General features: G+C 52.7%; 1 protein-coding gene across 1 annotated transcript; it reads left to right on the top strand.

The window, feature by feature from the left end:
* The first annotated feature begins 5,603 nt into the window (after nt 1-5,603).
* MPO (myeloperoxidase) lies at nt 5,604-16,648 on the top strand. The gene is made up of 12 exons (XM_003272305.4): nt 5,604-5,934; nt 6,080-6,173; nt 6,525-6,700; nt 6,893-7,016; nt 7,114-7,243; nt 7,326-7,532; nt 8,396-8,714; nt 10,832-10,992; nt 12,847-13,102; nt 13,584-13,754; nt 14,611-14,848; nt 15,640-16,648. The coding sequence occupies exons 1-12, from the start codon at nt 5,781-5,783 to the stop codon at nt 15,845-15,847; spliced, it is 2,238 nt and encodes a 745-aa protein (XP_003272353.2). The 5' UTR covers nt 5,604-5,780; the 3' UTR covers nt 15,848-16,648.
* Nucleotides 16,649-17,770: the final 1,122 nt, after the last annotated feature.

The raw sequence follows: 17,770 nt of genomic DNA, 5'->3' as shown, positions 1-17,770 counted from the left end.
AAAGGGCTGGGATTATAGGAGTGAGCCACAGCACCCAGTGTTTTTACTTTTATTTTTTTTTGAGACAGAGTCTCGCTCTGTCACCCAGGCTGGAGTGCAGTCATGCAATCTCAGCTCACTGCAGCCTCGACCTCCCAGATTCAAATGATTTTCCCACCTCAGCCCCATGAGTAGCTGGGACTACAGGCATGCACCACCATGCCCAGCTAATTTTTGTATTTTTTGTAGAGACGGGGTTTCACCATGTTGGCCAGGCTGGTCTTGAACTCCTGACTTCAGGTGATCTGCCCGCCATGGCCTCCCAAAGTGCCAGGGTTACAGGCATGAGCCACTGCATCTGGCCTTAAAAATTGTAAATGAACAAAACCTGTGGTCCACTTCTTCATTTTTACCACGGAGAACACTTGTGTGTATGTACAACAAGGCCTCTCAAGGTATTGTTTTGTTTTATTTTGTTTGTTTGTTTGTTTGTTTTGAGATGGAGTTTCACTCTTTGTTGCCCAGGCTGGAGTGCAGTGGCAGTGACATGATCTCAGCTCACTGCAACCTCCGCCTCCCGGGTTCGAGCAACTCTCCTGTCTCAGCCTCCTAAGTAGTTGGGATTACAGGTGCCCGCCACCATGCCTGGCTAATTTTTTTATTTTTAGTAGAGACAGGGTTTCACCATGTTGGCCAGGCTGGTCTCAAACTCATGACCTCAGGTGATTTGCCTGCCTTGGCCTCCCAAAACGTTGGGATTACAGGCATGAGCCACCGTGCCTGGCTGAGGGATTGTTTTTAATAGTGAAAAAAAATGTTAAAATGTCGGCTTCCATTAATAGAAGAATGGTCACAAAATGGAGAGACAGGCCAACTAAAGAATATCATGTAAGTTAAAAAAGTGTGATCCTACTCAGGAGGCTGAGTCAGGAGGATGGCTTGAGTCCAAGAGTTCCAGGCTGCAGTCTGCCACTGCACTCCAGCCTGGGCAGCAGAGTGAGGCCCTGTCTCTGAAAAATACCAAAAACCAAAAAACTTAAAAAAAAAAAAGTGACATCACGCTCTAAGATCACTTAGATCACAAATCTAAACATGTGCTGAGTGAAAGAAACACATTGCAGAACAATACATATAATGTGATATCATTTATGGAGAAAAACCAGGAAACAGAATATTTTTCACAGATCCATAAATATGAATGAATGTAAAGTATTACTAAAAGATTTGGAAGGTCAAATAGAAAAATGTCAACAGTGTTTACATCTAAAGAGTGGAGGAAGGGGACTGGAACTGAGGATGATGCAACAACCTAATCTAAAAGGAGCTTTAGCCTGGTCTGTAATTTTAAATTTTATTCCAAATATATCCAGATATTACCTATAGAATTCAAAATTAATTAAAACAGTTGTAAAGAGAGATAAAACAAGATCTATGGGCTGGGTAAAACTGGTTTGTCTAAGCAGCCGCTGCCTGTGCCGTCTCCCCAGCTTCCATAGCCTTCTGGGGGTGCCTCTTTCTCTCCAACGACACACAGGAAATCTGGCTGAAATCCCAACTGAATTGTTTCCTAAACAGCATTAAGAAAGAACACGCTGTTTTGCAAGCAGTAGCAGAGAGGGTCCGTTATCCCACCAGCAGTTGGGCTTCACCCTGGGGGTGGGGATATTTGGGAAATCTAAGTGGGCAGAAGAGACGGCAGTGGGGTGTGAGTGTGTTGGAGGTGGGGAGCTCTCTCAAATCACTATAGCCTTGAGATGTAGCAGTTCCAGCAGTGCCCTCCAGAGGCTACTCCCAGGAAGGGGAGCTGGCGGGTAACTCACATGGGACAAGGCTTATCTGAAATCCCTCCCACCCCCTAGAGCTGCATTCTCCTGGTTGCTCTGCATGCTGAGAAGCACTTTGAGCCTCAAACACACCTGGCCCGACAAATAGGGCCTAGATGAGGGAAGGACAGAGGTGCAGACAGGAGAGGCTGACCGCCTTGGGGTAACCTCAGGTGGGTCATTATTAATTGGTTGGAAACATGTCAAGTCATAGAACATCTCTAGCCCTGGCACACACATGTACACCCCCCGACTCACCCCAGGGCCAAAAGCAGGGGCTTTGGGGAATCCACGTCTTGAGAGTGCCCTCACCTCTGTGTGGGTGGAGCACTCAGGGAGTTTAAACGTCATTCTTGGAAAAGTATTTTCAAACATTCCTGGCCTGATTGCTGCCTGTGAGGAAGCAGAGCAAGCCTCTTAACAGGTGAATTGCTGACGTGCTGCCTGCCAGGTCTCCGTGTCCGGGCCTGCCTTTCCAGCTCACACTCCACACTGCAACCGGAGCGGGTGAGCTCTCTAAAGTAACTTGGACCATGCACTTCCACTTCACAGACCTCATGACTCCCTGGGGCTTCGGGACAATAATTTCTCAGTAGGTCTGTGAGAATGTTGCATCCTGGGCCTCTGCTTGGCCCACCAGCCTCACCCTGCCCACCCTCTCCCTGTGTTGGAACTGAGTGAAGCTGACAGTGTCATTCGCTGGGCCCAGAATGCTCTTCCTCTCTGTCTACTTGGTCAGCTTTGAGACATTCTTCGAGACAGTCTCCAGAATCAATTCCTCAAGAAAGCCTTCGTTGACCTCCCCCAGGTGATCCAAGTGCTGCTCTTCGCTGCTCCCTAAGGTCCCTGCATTGGTTCTGGGGGTGCCATTTGTTTGCCTTTCTGCTCCCCTCTGTGAGCTCCTTGAGGATAAGGCTCATGCTTTGCTTAGTGGAGATGCCCAATGCCCAGCGCAGCACCCGACAAGGGCTCAGTAAATACTTGTTGAAGGAATCATTGAATGACAAGGGCTCAGTAAATACTTGTTGAAGAAATCATTGAATGAAAGGTCAGGAACAGGTGTCCAGAGGCTACTGGGTAAAGAGCACTGGTTTGGAAGTCAGGAGACTGGGCATGGAGATTATTCTGAACTGTGCCACCCTGCCGACCTTGGTCAAGTCGTTTTCTTCCCTGGGCTCCTTCTTTCTCAGCTCTGCAATAAGGGGCTTGCATTAAATATCTCTCCCCTGTTGAGCCTTGACAATTCCCTTAAAAGACCAAAAGGACACTCAAGCATACTCAAGGTTGACAAGGGTGGCAGGGGACAGGCGCTCTCATACATGGCTGATGGGAGGATGAGGTACAATCTTCAGCAGGCCATTTGACTATCAATATTAAAAAGCCCTAAAACACGCATACCCAAATATGCAGGAATTTTACTTCTTGCCTAAGGAAATAATTGATGATGTGGTGAGAGATTTAACTCCATGGATGCTTATCCTAGTACTACTTATAATAATGAAAATCAGAAACAACTCTAAGTATCTAATGAGATAGAATTAGTTAATAAATCATATAAAATAGTTATATGAAATATTATACAGACATAAAAATGAAGTAAACCTATATTTATTGACACAGGGAGATGCCCAGACTAGAATTGTTAAGTACTGAAAGTAGACGGTAAAACAATATTTAAAGTTCTTCTTATCAATATTTAAAAAGATATATTATTATGTCTACATATAGGATATCAAATTCTTAAACGAGGTATTGGTGAGTGGTGGGATTATGGGCAATTATTTTCCTTCCTACTCTTTATTTATGTGAAGACAATGATAAACCTTGAAAGAAAAAAGTCCCCCAATCTCAATTGATGATGAGTAATTTTGATTTATTTTTATTTTTGCATACTCGTGTTCTCAAACTTTTCATCAATGAAAATTATATTACTTAAAGGATTGAAAAATCATTTCCGAAAGCCTCTAAAATTCTAGAGCCTGATTCACAAAGAGCCACTTGACCAACTTCACACATAGCAAGTCACTGGCAGGGCAAAAGCTTGTTCCCCTTCTCAGCAGGGGACAGAATCCCTGGACACACTGGGAAGATGTTCTGGGTGTTGCTTTCCCTTGTCCCTTGGCCGAGAGGTGGTCTGGGCATAGGAGACAAGAGTGGGCCGGGCGCGGTGGCTCACGTGTGTAATCCCAACAGCCGGTGGATCAGGAGGAGGTCAGGAGTTTGAGACCAGCCTGGCCAACATGTTGAAACCCCATCTCTACTAAAAACACAAAATATTAGCTGGGTGTGGTGGTGGGCGCCTGTAATCCCAGCTACTCGGGAGACTGAGGCAGGAGAATTGCTTGAACCCAGGAGGCAGAGGTTGCAGTGAGCCGAGATTGCACCACTGTACTCCAGCTCCACCAACAGTGAGAGACTCTATCTCAAAAAAAAAAAAAAAAAAAAAAAAAGTGGGTGGCAGGAAGGTGGCTGAAGGTAGGAGGGGGAACCTAAATGGGACATGGGAGGCATGGTTGGCACGAGCTCAGCCTGACCAGGGCCTAGAGAGGTAGACTGATTCAGTCAAAAGTCGTAGTACTTTTCCTGCTGAGATTGGTGGCCCTTTTGCTGGGCTTTCTCAAGCAACAAATATCCTCTTCTATTTCAGAATGATTCTGAATCATTAACCCAAGCCCTCCCAACTGCACTGATCTTGTCCCAGAGAGGCCCTGGGCTGTATCACCTAACTGATCACTGACCACAACCAGCTCTGCTCTGTCCTGGTTCCTGAAATCCAGGAGCAGATGGTGGTGGGGAGGAGGAGTTTGCAGACAGCCCTCTACTAGAAGCCAAGAAGAAAGGGGAGTGAGGAGGGATAGAGGAACTTATCTTGGTCCTGCGCCTACAGCCCCCAGGGTCCTCCTTCCTGTGAAGCCCAACGGTCTCCAGCCAGATTTCCTGTCCCCTTAGCCCCACCAAGAACAAGAGGCTGCCCATCGGGTGGCTGTAGGATGCAGGTTACTGTTGGAGTGGGGGATGGCCACCTGAGGCCAATTGGGTCATCTTTACTCCAGGTCTCCCTTTCATCCTCCTGTCTTCCCTGGGGGCACTCTATTCCCTGAAATTCCTTGGGCTACCAGTTCCTGACTTTTGCTCGTTTCAAAGGAACCCTGGATAACCAGTGTAACCAGAATTTCAGAGGGGTTAGTTGTGTATCCCCTGAGGACAGCACTGGTATAGGCACACAATGGTGAGCTGAGAAATCTTGGGCTGGAAGTGCTAAATTCAAAGGGTGGGGACAGGCTGGGGCCAGTGGTTCATGCCTGTAATCCCAGCACTTTGGGAGGCTGAGGCGGGTGGATCGCTTGAGGTCAGGAGTTCAAGACCAGCCTGGCCAACATGGTGAAACCCTGTATCTACTAAAAATACAAAAGTTACCTTCTTGCCTAAGGAAAAATACAAAAATTACTTCTTGCCTAAGGAAATAATTGATGATGTGGCTAGAGGCTAGGGCGTGGTGGCGAGCACCTGTAATCCCAGCTACTTGGGAGGTTGAGGCAGGAGAATCACTTGAACCATTGCACATCAGCCTGGGCAACAGAGCAAGATAACATCTCAAAAAAAAAAAAAAAAAAAAGGCTGGGGACAATGCTGGCCCCTCCTTTCCTGCCCCGTCCCCCCATTTCAGGGGCCCCTCTGTGTGTACCTTCCAACCCCAGTGGGGGAGGAGAAAGAGTTCAGTCTCCAGGACCAGACCTTCCTCTGCCTCACCCCGCCCCCAGCTTAGAGGACATAAAAGCACAGATTGAGCTAAGAGGAGCTGACAGTATCAGGTGAGCTGTGGAGGTGGGGTCCTTGGAGGCTGGATGACAGCAGCTGGCAAGGGGATAAGGGTGCAGTGAGCCCCTCCCTCAAGGAGGTCTGGCTTTATCCATAGACAGGGCCCTCTGAGGTGGGGCTGAGGTACAAAGGGGGATTGAGCAGCCCGGGAGAAGAGACATGGGGGTTCCCTTCTTCCCTTCTCTCAGATGCATGGTGGACTTAAGACCTTGCTGGGCTGGGGGTCTCACTGCAGAGATGAAGCTGCTTCTGGCCTTAGCAGGGCTCCTGGCCACTCTGGCCATGCCCCAGCCCTCTGAAGGTGCTGCTCCAGGTAACAGTTCCCAAGGTGGGAGAAGATGGTGTGTTGGGATGGCTGTGTTCCAGAGACCCCTTTTCTCAGAGCAGGGCTTCCTAGCTCTGGGGCCTGATAGGGGGTTGGGGCCCATTCCTGACTTTGTGATCCTTGCTCTGGGCAGCTGTCCTGGGGGAAGTGGACACCTCGTTGGTGCTGAGCTGCATGGAGGAGGCCAAGCAGCTGGTGGACAAGGCCTACAAGGAGCGGCGGGAAAGGTGGGGCACGAGGCACTGTCCCGCTCTGGGCAAGGATATCCCAGGCCTTTCAGAGAAGGAGCAGGTGGCAGGGAGCTTGAAGGTGGGAGAGGGGGACTACGGGGACCCATGTGGACTCCCTTTCTGTCTGTCTGTCCCTGTGTCTCTGGATGGGAGAACAGCTTAAAAGCCATCCTTCCCAAAGCCTTGCCTCTGTCTGGACACCCAGATCCATATCCTTTTTATAAAAGGAAGCCTTCCTCCCACCTGTGGGCCTGCCTGCATGGTCCTGCATGTCTGCCCCTGGGCTGGGGCTCTGCTGGGTGGGTCTGCATCCCTTCTCTGGCCCTCACTCCTCCTTTGTCCAAGCAGCATCAAGCAGCGGCTTCGCAGTGGCTCAGCCAGCCCCATGGAACTCCTATCCTACTTCAAGCAGCCGGTGGCAGCCACCAGGACGGCGGTAAGGGCTGCTGACTACCTGCACGTGGCTCTAGACCTGCTGGAGAGGAAGCTGCGGTCCCTGTGGCGAGGGCCATTCAATGTCACTGGTACTGTTGCCCATCCCACGCCAGGTCCCTGCTCCACTGGTGACTCCTCCTAGGGACCCCAGCCGTCTCTCAGTGATCCCCTCAACTTCTTCTTCCAGGGAGTCTCAGGGGTCTCCAGGGCTCCTCAGCCTCAGGTTGCCTGGGATAGGAAGTGAAGCGGCTCAGCTCCCCCATTGTTCTTTCCCCCGGCAGATGTGCTGACGCCCGCCCAGCTGAATGTGTTGTCCAAGTCAAGCGGCTGCGCCTACCAGGACGTGGGGGTGACTTGCCCGGAGCAGGACAAATACCGCACCATCACCGGGATGTGCAACAACAGGTGCGGCTGGCGGGGGGTGGCTGCAGGAACCGGGCTCAGAGAGGCGTCCCGGGCGCCACAAGCCTCCCAGTATCAGCGCCCTGTTCTCCCCTTGCAGACGCAGCCCCACGCTGGGGGCCTCCAACCGTGCCTTTGTGCGCTGGCTGCCGGCAGAGTATGAGGACGGCTTCTCGCTTCCCTACGGCTGGACGCCCGGGGTCAAGCGCAACGGCTTCCCGGTGGCTCTGGTGAGCGCCGGCGGGCAGAGGGGTCGAGGCCTGGCCACGCGGTGCCCGGACCCAGGCGCCAGCTGACCTCCGTGTCCCGCAGGCTCGCGCGGTCTCCAACGAGATCGTGCGCTTCCCCACGGATCAGCTGACTCCAGACCAGGAGCGCTCGCTCATGTTCATGCAGTGGGGCCAGCTGTTGGACCACGACCTCGACTTCACCCCTGAGCCGGCCGCCCGGGCCTCCTTCGTCACTGGCGTCAACTGCGAGACCAGCTGCGTGCAGCAGCCGCCCTGCTTCCCGCTCAAGGTGGCCCTGCTTCCCGCCCACTGCCTGGGTGGGGAGAGGGGAGATTGTTTCTGGAAGGGGCCATCTCCCTTCTGTGCCCAGGTTTCCTTTCCCAGCCGCTGAGGAAGGCTGGCCCTGCCTCCCTTGTGTCCAGAGGTACTGGCTGCTCAGCTATGACCTGTCTCCTTCCTGCGCCTGGGCTCAGCCAGCTGGCAGCCAGGGCCGTCCATTTGCTCACTGCCTCTCGCAGGCCAAGGGAGAGAGGGTTGTTCCTCTTTGGCTGACAGGAGTCCTGTTGGTGGAATCACTGGCTCTTTGTTAGGTTGGGAGAGGGTTCTGGGAGGAGACGTTTCCAGTGCCCCCCAAGCCTCCATGCTCAGTCCTGTTCCCTCCCCACTGAGGGGGCAGCCCCAACCCCCATCACACAGAAAGAGAGAGCCTGGGGGTCTGGTGGGTGCCGTGGGACAGGGCTGGGAGTGGGCAGGGTGGTCGAGGCACTGCTGAGTAGGGAAGGAGGAGGAGAGAAAGGAGAGAGCGCCTGAGAGAGGGAGAGACCGACAGGAGAATGTCAGGGCCAGAGGGAAAGCAGGCACAGAAGAGAGAAGGGGAGAGAGACAGGCGACGCTTTAGTGAGGAGGGGTCCGAGGCCTGGCAGTGCCCAGACCCAGGGGTTTTCCAGGTTCCCAGTTCAGTGTTCTGCTCATTAACCCTGCACCTCAGAGGCTGCTGCTGATGGCGCCCCAGGCAGCGATCCCGTTCAGGCCTCCAGACGCCTCTCTGCAGGTTGAGGGTACCAGAGGTCCTGAGGGCAGGGGGAGAGCCAGTTCTGCCTGGGCACCTTCCCCGCCCTCGGTGAGCCAGTCTAGCCTCTCTCTGTGCCTCAGATCCCGCCCAACGACCCCCGCATCAAGAACCAAGCCGACTGCATCCCGTTCTTCCGCTCCTGCCCGGCCTGCCCCGGGAGCAACATCACCATCCGCAACCAGATCAACGCGCTCACCTCCTTCGTGGACGCCAGCATGGTGTACGGCAGCGAGGAGCCCCTGGCCAGGAACCTGCGCAACATGTCCAACCAGCTGGGGCTGCTGGCCGTCAACCAGCGCTTCCAAGACAACGGGCGGGCCCTGCTGCCCTTCGACAACCTGCACGATGACCCCTGTCTCCTCACCAACCGCTCAGCGCGCATCCCCTGCTTCCTGGCAGGTCAGCTTTGGGGTGGGGACCAGGGGGTGGCATAGGAGGTGTTTCTTGTTGGAGCCACAGTGAGTCTGTTTGTGAGCAGCTTGTCGGTTTGTACTTAGACTGTCCTCACCAGCCATTACTATCAACTTCATGATATTAATCCAGTTGCCTTGGTAACAAGTCAGATGGAGCCAGAAAAGCAGAAAAGCAAACAACCTCTCCAGCCCTAAGATGGTGACCCAGACATGGCCAAGGAGCCTCTGTCCGTCAGTCCATTGCTTTCTCTGTTCCTCTTTTCCCTTCTGGACTCTGGAAGAGAGGAGAGTCGAATCCCTCAGGGGCGGGGAACTAAAGGACAGAGAGCGCTGTGGTGCCCTCACCCTCTAGAGCGACACTATCCAATGTGGTAGCCTCTAGCTGCATGTGGCTATTTTAATTTTAGTTATTTTAAATTAAATAAACCCAGTTTCTCAGCAGTGCTAACCACATTTCAAATGCTCAATTGCCTTACAGTCTAGTGGCTCCCCCTATTGGGTGGCACAGATGTAAAATATTTTCATCATCTCGGAAGGTTGAGTTGGACCACACTGCTCCAAAATATCCCCTCCTGCGCATCTTAATTGCCCATAATAAGAGATGATGGGATTTTAAATGTAAACAATTGGCAGTTTTGGAGACACAATTGGGGCAGTGATGGCAGCCATGACCAGACATTTTCCAGTGTTTTTTTTTTTTTTTTCTAAGACGGAATCTCACTCTGTCACCCAGGCTGGAGTACAGTGGCACAGTCTCGGCTCACTGAAACTTCTGCCTCCTGGGTTTAAGCGATTCTTCTGCCTCAGCCTCCTGAGTAGCAGGGACTACAGGCGCCTGCCACCATGCTTGGCTAATTTTTTGTATTTTTAGTAGAGATGGTGTTTTACCATGTTGGCCAGGCTGGTCTCAAACTCCTGACCTTGTGATCTGCCCACCTTAGCCTCCCAAAGTGCTGGGATTACAGGTGTGAGCTACCACACCCAGCCATTTTCCAGTGTTTTTAAATGTAAACCCAATAGTGGACCTCAGGCCCTTTCCTCTGGCCTCCCTCTGTCTCCTCCTGGTGGTTCCTGCTGGTCTCTCCCTGGCTGGGACCCTGGGAGGAGGATCCAGGTTGGACTTTCTGCAAGAGATGCCCGACCTCTTCTGGGCTAGTTAGGCAAGGGCAGCCCTCCTTAGCCAGACTCAGCTGCCCCCAGCCTAGCTTTGATGAGCCCCATGTCCCAAGCCTGGGTCATTATGACCTCATCCCCATGGAGATGCTGCTCTCAGAGAATTTCCTTTCCACCAGCTTCTAGAGCTGGCAGGGACTGACCCTAGTGTCCTGACCCTAGCCCTCTGGCCCCTGCAGAGAAGGGTTGTGGGAGACCTAGGGGAACCAGGGGGAATCTGCTTAGTTTTCTTGAACAGTCTCAGGTGTGGACTCCACACATCTCATGTCCTAACCCCCTGCCCTGGGGCAGGCTGCACGATTGGCATGTAGTAAAGGGCAGGGCTGACAACTCTATTCAAACGGTGGTGGCTTTCTGGAGTCCTGTGTTGAGAAGGATTCCGAGGTTGCATCCAATTTTAGCAGGAAAGAGTGCTGTGATCATTAGCTGCATCAGACATGGGCATGGATGTAGGCTGTGCTGACATGCATGCTTCTTCCCAGACACTCCTTGGAATCAAGAGAATCAATGAACCAAGCAGTGTTCATAAGTCTCATACTTTGCACCAGGCACTCTGTTAAGCCCCATGTATCCATATGTGTGGTAGGAGGGAGGGTAAAATATAAAAAGGCACAAGCCTCGGTCCTGTGCTCAAGGAGCTCCCAGTTTCAGGTACAGGAAAGTGGCATGTCATGTGTTGGAAGTGATACCTATTGAATGAGCATCCCCAACCAGCAGCGGCCCTGAGCTGAGGCAGAAGCTATTATTGTGGACTGGGGCATCAGGGCAGGCCTCCTAGAGGAGTGTAAATTGGGGATGGTTTGAAAAGATGGATGGGGAGGAGGGATGAGTAGGAGGCATTTCAGGCCTTGGCTGGGGAGGGGGTTTCAGTGGAGCAAACCTTTTCTGGGATGGAGGCCTTAAGAATGACAGTGTTTTTGCCTCCCCAAGGGGACACCCGTTCCAGTGAGATGCCCGAGCTCACCTCCATGCACACCCTCTTACTTCGGGAGCACAACCGGCTGGCTACGGAGCTCAAGAGACTGAACCCTAGGTGGGATGGGGAGAGGCTCTACCAGGAAGCCCGGAAGATCGTGGGGGCCATGGTCCAGGTAGGCAGTCTTGAGCAGCCGGCACACGGGATCCAGATGTGCCCCTGCAACATCCTAGCTGTGTGACCTTGGGCAAGTTCCTAACCCTCCTGAGCCTTGCCTTCTTCATCCATAAGGCTGTAAGGATTATAATACATATACGAAAACATCTTTCAGACAGTAAGTGCTTGACAAAGCCTCCTTCCCTTCCCTCTCCTTCTTCGCTGGTTTGCTCCCTGCAGTCTTCTTTCCTGTGGGTCTGTTATTGGTGTTGGGAGGGTTGAATGTTTGGTTTAGTGCCTGAGTAGCTGTTCAGTAAATTCTTCTTCCCTCCATCTCACTGTCGCTCTTAGCTCCTTTACCCACTCACCTCTTCTTTTTAAAATTAAAAGAATTATAGGGCTGGGCGCGGTGGCTCATGCCTGTAATCCCAGCACTTTGGGAGGCTGAGGCGGGTGGATCATAAGGTCAGGAGATTGAGACCATGCTGGCTAACATGGTGAAACCTCATCTCTACTAAAAATACAAAAATTAGTCAGGCGTGGTGGCGGGCACCTGTAGTCCCAGCTACTTGGGAGGCCGAGGCAGGAGAACGGCGTGAACCCGGGAGGCAGAGATTGCAGTGAGCTGAGGTGGCACCACTGCACTCCAGCCTGGGTGACAGAGCAAGACTCCATCTCAAAATAAATAAATAAATAAAATAAAATTTAAAAAATATTATTATTATTTTATTTTTATTTTTTGATACAGTTGCCCAGGCTGGAGTGCAGTGGTGCGATCTTGGCTCACTGCAACCTCCACCTTTCAGGCTCAAGCCATTCTCCCATCTCAGCCTTCTGAGTAGCTGGGATTTCAAGCACAGGCCACCACGCTGGGCTAATTTTTGTATTTTTTGTAGAGATGGGGTTTCGCCATGTTACCCAGTGTGGTCTCAAACTCCTGGGCTCAAGTGATCCACCCTCCTCGACCTCCCAAATCCCTGGGATTACAGGCACGAGTCACTGTGTTCGGCCCACTCACCTCTTCCTTTTGGCTCTGTCATAATCCACCCAATGTCCTTAGCCTCATTTACTCCTGGGGCAATGTTCCTGGTTCTGTCTCTCAACATCTGGTGCTTCATTGCCCCCACCCTCTCCCTCAGAGGCAGACGCAGACACACACACACACACACACACACACACACACACACACACTCCTAGATTCTGGAGGAGAGAGTTTTCGGTGTCAAGGGTGAGTTTGTGATTTGCACTAAGAACTCAAGTGAAATTTATTTACACTCCAAAATAACTTCTAGAATCTAGAATGTAGAGTGAGACTGTTCCATGTCTTCACTTTTCACAGGGAAAATCATGCCAGAATGGCTCTTCATTCCTTCCTGCTTCTCTGCTTTCCACAAACCTAAACTGAGCCCTACTGTGGGCAGGCACTTGGTGGGCACTGTGAAGTATTTCAGCAACTTCAATTTCCCTTGCTCTCAAGGACTTTATAAGATAGTTGCAGAAATGAGACATTGATAACTTGAGGACAAGGAAGTTATCACAATGACTAAAAAAGTGATTTGCTATTTAGTCCTGTAAGGCAGAGGGCAATATAATTATCCTTAATGTACATTTGAGGAACTCAGGCTCAGAGAGGTTAATAACTGGTCCAAGGTCACCCAGCCAGCAAGCAGTAGAACTCTATTTATGCCTCTCAGTGCCACTCTGTTAGGCCCAGGTCCGGTATTGTAGGAGGCTATTCCCTGACCATAGAGGGATGGGAGGGGTCCCCCAAGCCAAGAGCAGGCAGAGACTCTGGCCCTCCTGTGCTGCCTGCCAGGTGGCATTTGCTGTGGAGGAGTGGGTGGAGAGGCCATTCCAAATGACTTGTCTTTAGATCATCACTTACCGGGACTACCTGCCCCTGGTGCTGGGGCCAGCGGCCATGAGGAAGTACCTGCCCACGTACCGTTCCTACAATGACTCAGTGGACCCGCGCATCGCCAACGTCTTCACCAATGCCTTCCGCTACGGCCACACCCTCATCCAACCCTTCATGTTCCGCCTGGACAATCGGTACCAGCCCATGGAACCCAACCCCCGTGTCCCCCTCAGCAGGGTCTTTTTTGCCTCCTGGAGGGTCGTGCTGGAAGGTAAGCAGGAGCTAGGCCAGGAGCGAGTGGGCTGACAGCTAAAGGCGGGGTAGGGGTCACCTTGGCTCTAGAGAGCTAGGGTGGGGAGCAATCTGCTTTCCTCCCATCTTGGAGATCTGGTCTGACTCTCCAGCCTCAGTTCCTCTGGCTCTGCTTCCATATCTGATAATAAACAGTGGGGTGGGGATGGCCCTCAGAGGGAAATGGCTACTTCCTATGTGTTGTGACGAAGCCATGGCCTGGGAGCATCCCAATCTTGCGAGTCTGAATGGCATAATCTCCCGAGACCTATATGCCCCTGGGGTCACGTAGTGACTGGTGAGGACCTGCTCACTGGGGCCACCACCTTGGCACCAGGCACTGCATGTGCCCAGCCCTCTTCTCGAATCCTCCTGACCCTACCTGGACTTGTCCCTGACTCCAATCTGAGCTCTGATACTGAGCCAGATACTTCCCCTGACCTGGCTCCTCTGGTCCCCAGGTGGCATTGACCCCATCCTCCGGGGCCTCATGGCCACCCCTGCCAAGCTGAATCGTCAGAACCAAATTGCGGTGGATGAGATCCGGGAGCGATTGTTTGAGCAGGTCATGAGGATTGGGCTGGACCTGCCTGCCCTGAACATGCAGCGCAGCAGGGACCACGGCCTCCCAGGTGAGGGGCTGCAGGAGTCTCCCCTGATGCTCCCCTCCCTTGAGCTGCCTCCCAGGTAGCCCATCACCCCCCTTCCCACTCTAGGGCCCCTGCCCTCTCCAAAGCATATTAGAGGCACTTTGCTCTCAGGAAGTAGTCTGAGGCCAGGCCCCTGCCTTTCCCCGGACCCACCTGATAAATTTCCAGCTCCTCTCAACCTCCTTTGCATGCTGTAATTCTCATATTAGGGGCATCATCATCATAATGATAACCCACAGTCTGAAAATCTGTCTCTGTCATCATTCCATTTTGCTTCATTGTACGTTAACTCTGGGGGAAGAGATTATTGTTGCCTTCATTTTACTGATGAGGAAACTGAGGCTTGATGAGATTCAGAACCTGGCCAGGTTCTCTAGCCAAGTCAGTGGGAAAGCTGGAATTTGAAGCCAGATTAACCTAACCCCAAAGCCTGTGCCTATGATATGGGGTAGCCCATGTGGCTGAGGCTCCTAGATACATTTCACCTCTCATGGGTCAGAGACAGACACATTGGGCTGCTCTGGAGGGGGACAAGGAGATGTCCCTATTCTTGGACCCAGCAGGAACTGTGGCAGTTTAGGGTTTGCCTTATGGTAGGAGAGTAAGAGAAAGACAGAGAAGGTCCCAGAGAGGCCCAGTTGTGCCCCTTGGTCTAAGCCAAAGGTTCAGGGTTCCCTGAGGTGAGGTCCTTCCTTCCCTCTGTGACCTTGGTTGTGTTGGGAAGGTGGGTTTTCTGAGCTGCTGGCAGGTATGTGAATCTTCCCTGCTGTCTCCAGTGACCTCCCCACCTGGAAGCAGAGGGACCTGCCCATAGCCACCTGTCCCCTCCCCCATGCAGGATACAATGCCTGGAGGCGCTTCTGTGGGCTCCCGCAGCCTGACACGGTGGGCGAGCTGGGCACGGTGCTGAGGAACCTGCAATTGGCGAGGAAACTGATGGAGCAGTATGGCACGCCCAACAACATCGATATATGGATGGGCGGCGTGTCCGAGCCTCTGGAGCGTAACGGCCGCGTGGGTCCACTCCTCGCCTGCATCATCGGTACCCAGTTCAGGAAGCTCCGGGATGGTGATCGGTGAGGAGGGGCAGGCGCCACGGGTCGCTGGGTGGCTGTGGGCCCATCCCTGACTCTCTTGGAGCCCAAATTTCCTCCCATCAGTTGAACAACTGGAGGGAGTCAGTGATTTTCCAGTGTGTTCCAGGAATCCTCCAGATGCCCTAGAGTGCCCCTAACGTGCCCTGAACCTGTTGGGGGTGCAGCAAGGAGAGACCTGGACCCCTGGTTGTAAAGGGAGGAAGATAGAAAAATGCCACCATTAGCTACTTCTTCCCATGGGTTTCACTGTGCAACCACGTGGGCGTCAGTCACCAGTGGGCAGTCCCCTCTCAGCTTTCCCACAGCTCCCCTTAGTGTCATTTCCTCGTGGTCCTGACGTCTTCATGTCTAGTTCTTGCTTAGCCTGTATCGCACCTTTGGGAAAATTAGACAAAGGTGCCCCTCTCTGGGTGGACGAATTATAAACCACCCCCAAGATTCTCTTCCACTCCTGTGGATGCAGCTCCTGGCCAGGGCACAGGACTTCAGGAGTGTGTGTGGGCCCGGGTCCCCCTGCAGCATGGTGCCCTGGAGGCCGCCGGGCTAGGGGTAAGGGAAAGGCCACTGGGCAGCTGTGCTTTACTCTGCACGATGAGTGGAGCATCACTTGTGTGAAAGCCCCTGGGCTGCCCAAGAGCCTGGGGCCCTCCTATGCTGCCAGGTGGCATTTGTTGTGGCTTTGTTATATCCAGGGAGCAGCACAAGCCCGTCGATGCCCTGCCGGCCCAGAATATCCTCGGGCACAGTGTCCATGGGTGTTCCCTATGCAGGTTTTGGTGGGAGAACGAGGGTGTGTTCAGCACGCAGCAGCGACAGGCCCTGGCCCAGATCTCATTGCCCCGGATCATCTGTGACAACACAGGCATCACCACCGTGTCTAAGAACAACATCTTCATGTCCAACTCATATCCCCGGGACTTTGTCAACTGCCGTACACTTCCTGCATTGAACCTGGCTTCCTGGAGGGAAGCCTCCTAGAGGCTAGGTAAGGGGGTGCAGCAGTGAGGGGTATATCTGGGCTGGCCAGTTGGAACCACGGAGATCTCCTTGCCCTAGGTGAGCCCAGCCCTGTTCTGGGTGCAGCTGAGAAAATGAGTGACTAGACGTTCATTTGTGTGCTCATGTATGTGCGAAGTATATAAATTGGCATTTCATGTGTGTGTGTTGTCTGAACATGGGGAGTGTTTCATGGGTTATGTGTATGTGCCATTTATGTGAGTGTGTGTTTGTGCTGATGACAATACTGAGTATGTGGAAGGCAGCAGAGCAGACTGGTGAGGAGCACAGCTCAGGAACTAGACTGCCTGAGTTCCAATCTTGGCTCTGTGGCTTGCTAGCTATGTGACCTTGAGCAAATTACCCTCCTTAAACAAGAGTTTTCTTCCTTGTAAATTACATCTGTCACGGTTTCTTGGAGGGCCCACTTGTGTCCTCTGGTTCTTCATTTATTGAGCACCTACGACATGCAAGGCACTGTACTAGGCATGAGAAGCATATAGAGGCAAGAAAGAGATACCAAGATGCCATCTGCGTCCTGGTTAGCAGAGCTGGACCAGTGGTGCCTTGGAGGGATGAGCCAGCCGCAGCTGGGCTGTGTGGTTGACTTATGGGCCCAGCCAGCCAGGCTCAGGCCATGGCTCCCCTTTTTCTTCCTCACCCCAATTTCTTGCTTATTCACTGAAGTCCTCCTGAAGAGGAACTGGGCCTGTTGCCCTTTCTGTACCATTTATTTGCTCCCAATGATTATGATAATAAAGGCACCGCCGACGGGGACCTCCACTCTGTCTGTGTCTGAGGAGGAACTGGCGCTTTTGCAGAGGCTTACTCTGGGCTCTGAACTTGAACCAGTGTGGTCTGTGCTCAGGGCCCTGTGTTTCTGAACTGAGGGTGAGGGTGTTGGGGAGTTTTCCTTTGAGATCCATACGTGGAGGGCAGTCATCTCTTGGAAGCCTGGGGGCCAGGGCATGCAGTGCAGACCCTCCTTCCTCACCTTCTGCCCCTGCCACCCTGCAGGGAACTGTGGTCACCAAGCCCTCATGTTTGTTCATTGCTCTAGCAAACGTTTGCTGTGTGTTCACTCTATGTCAGGCCTGTGCCAGGGGCTAGGAAGTGGAGGGGACAAAATGCTGTATGGTAGGAGAGAAAGTACAGAGACCTGGTGAGGAGGAAGGCCCTTCCCCGACGAGAGGGGCCTCTGCATCCTGCATCCCAGCAGCCTGGCACAGGGGTTCAGAAGCCCTCAAGAAGTGGACTCCTTCTCATTCATGTTGCACATGGCTCCTGGAGCAGCGAGAGCAGATGTCTGGGCCCAGAGGACAGGGCCAGCACTGAGGGAGGGAATGGAGTGTATATCCCTAGTTGTCTTGCCTGGAGCTTGAACCCTGAGTCTGACCGGCAGACTCCCTCCCTCTCCCCTTCTTTTTCAAATATGGGGAGGCGGCCAGAAGTGGTGTAGGATGGTGGGGTCTACCATACTCATGGGGCCCCTGGTAATGTTAGGACCTCACCATGGTAAGCAGCAGCATAAATACTGCTTGTCCTCATTTCTATGATGAGGAGAGGGCTGCTCAGAGGAGTGAAGCGACTCGTCTGAGGCCTTAAAGAAGTGGGTGGCAGTGCCAGGCTGCTGCCGCGGTCATCTGGCTCCTGGGCTCTTCCCACAGGATGACTGGGTGTCTCCCACTCCCACCCCACCAGTTGGGGGATCTGGAGGCCCTGGCTGGGCTAATCTTTCCCAGGGGGTCATTTAAAAGAAGAACATATGAATATGTACTGGGCAGAAGCTCAAGGAATGTTCTGGAAGTGCCCCTTCAGAGGCATCACAGGATCTAAGGACCACTCTAGAAGAGGGTATTTCTCAGAAGGGCCACTGGAAGGGATATTAGCTTCAGCTGTGGGGGA

The sequence above is a fragment of the Nomascus leucogenys genome, chromosome 14 (assembly GCF_006542625.1).
Source record: "Nomascus leucogenys isolate Asia chromosome 14, Asia_NLE_v1, whole genome shotgun sequence".
NCBI classification, from domain to species: domain Eukaryota; kingdom Metazoa; phylum Chordata; class Mammalia; order Primates; family Hylobatidae; genus Nomascus; species Nomascus leucogenys.
Note: the sequence above shows the minus strand (reverse complement) of the source record. Positions and strands in the feature narration are given on the sequence as shown.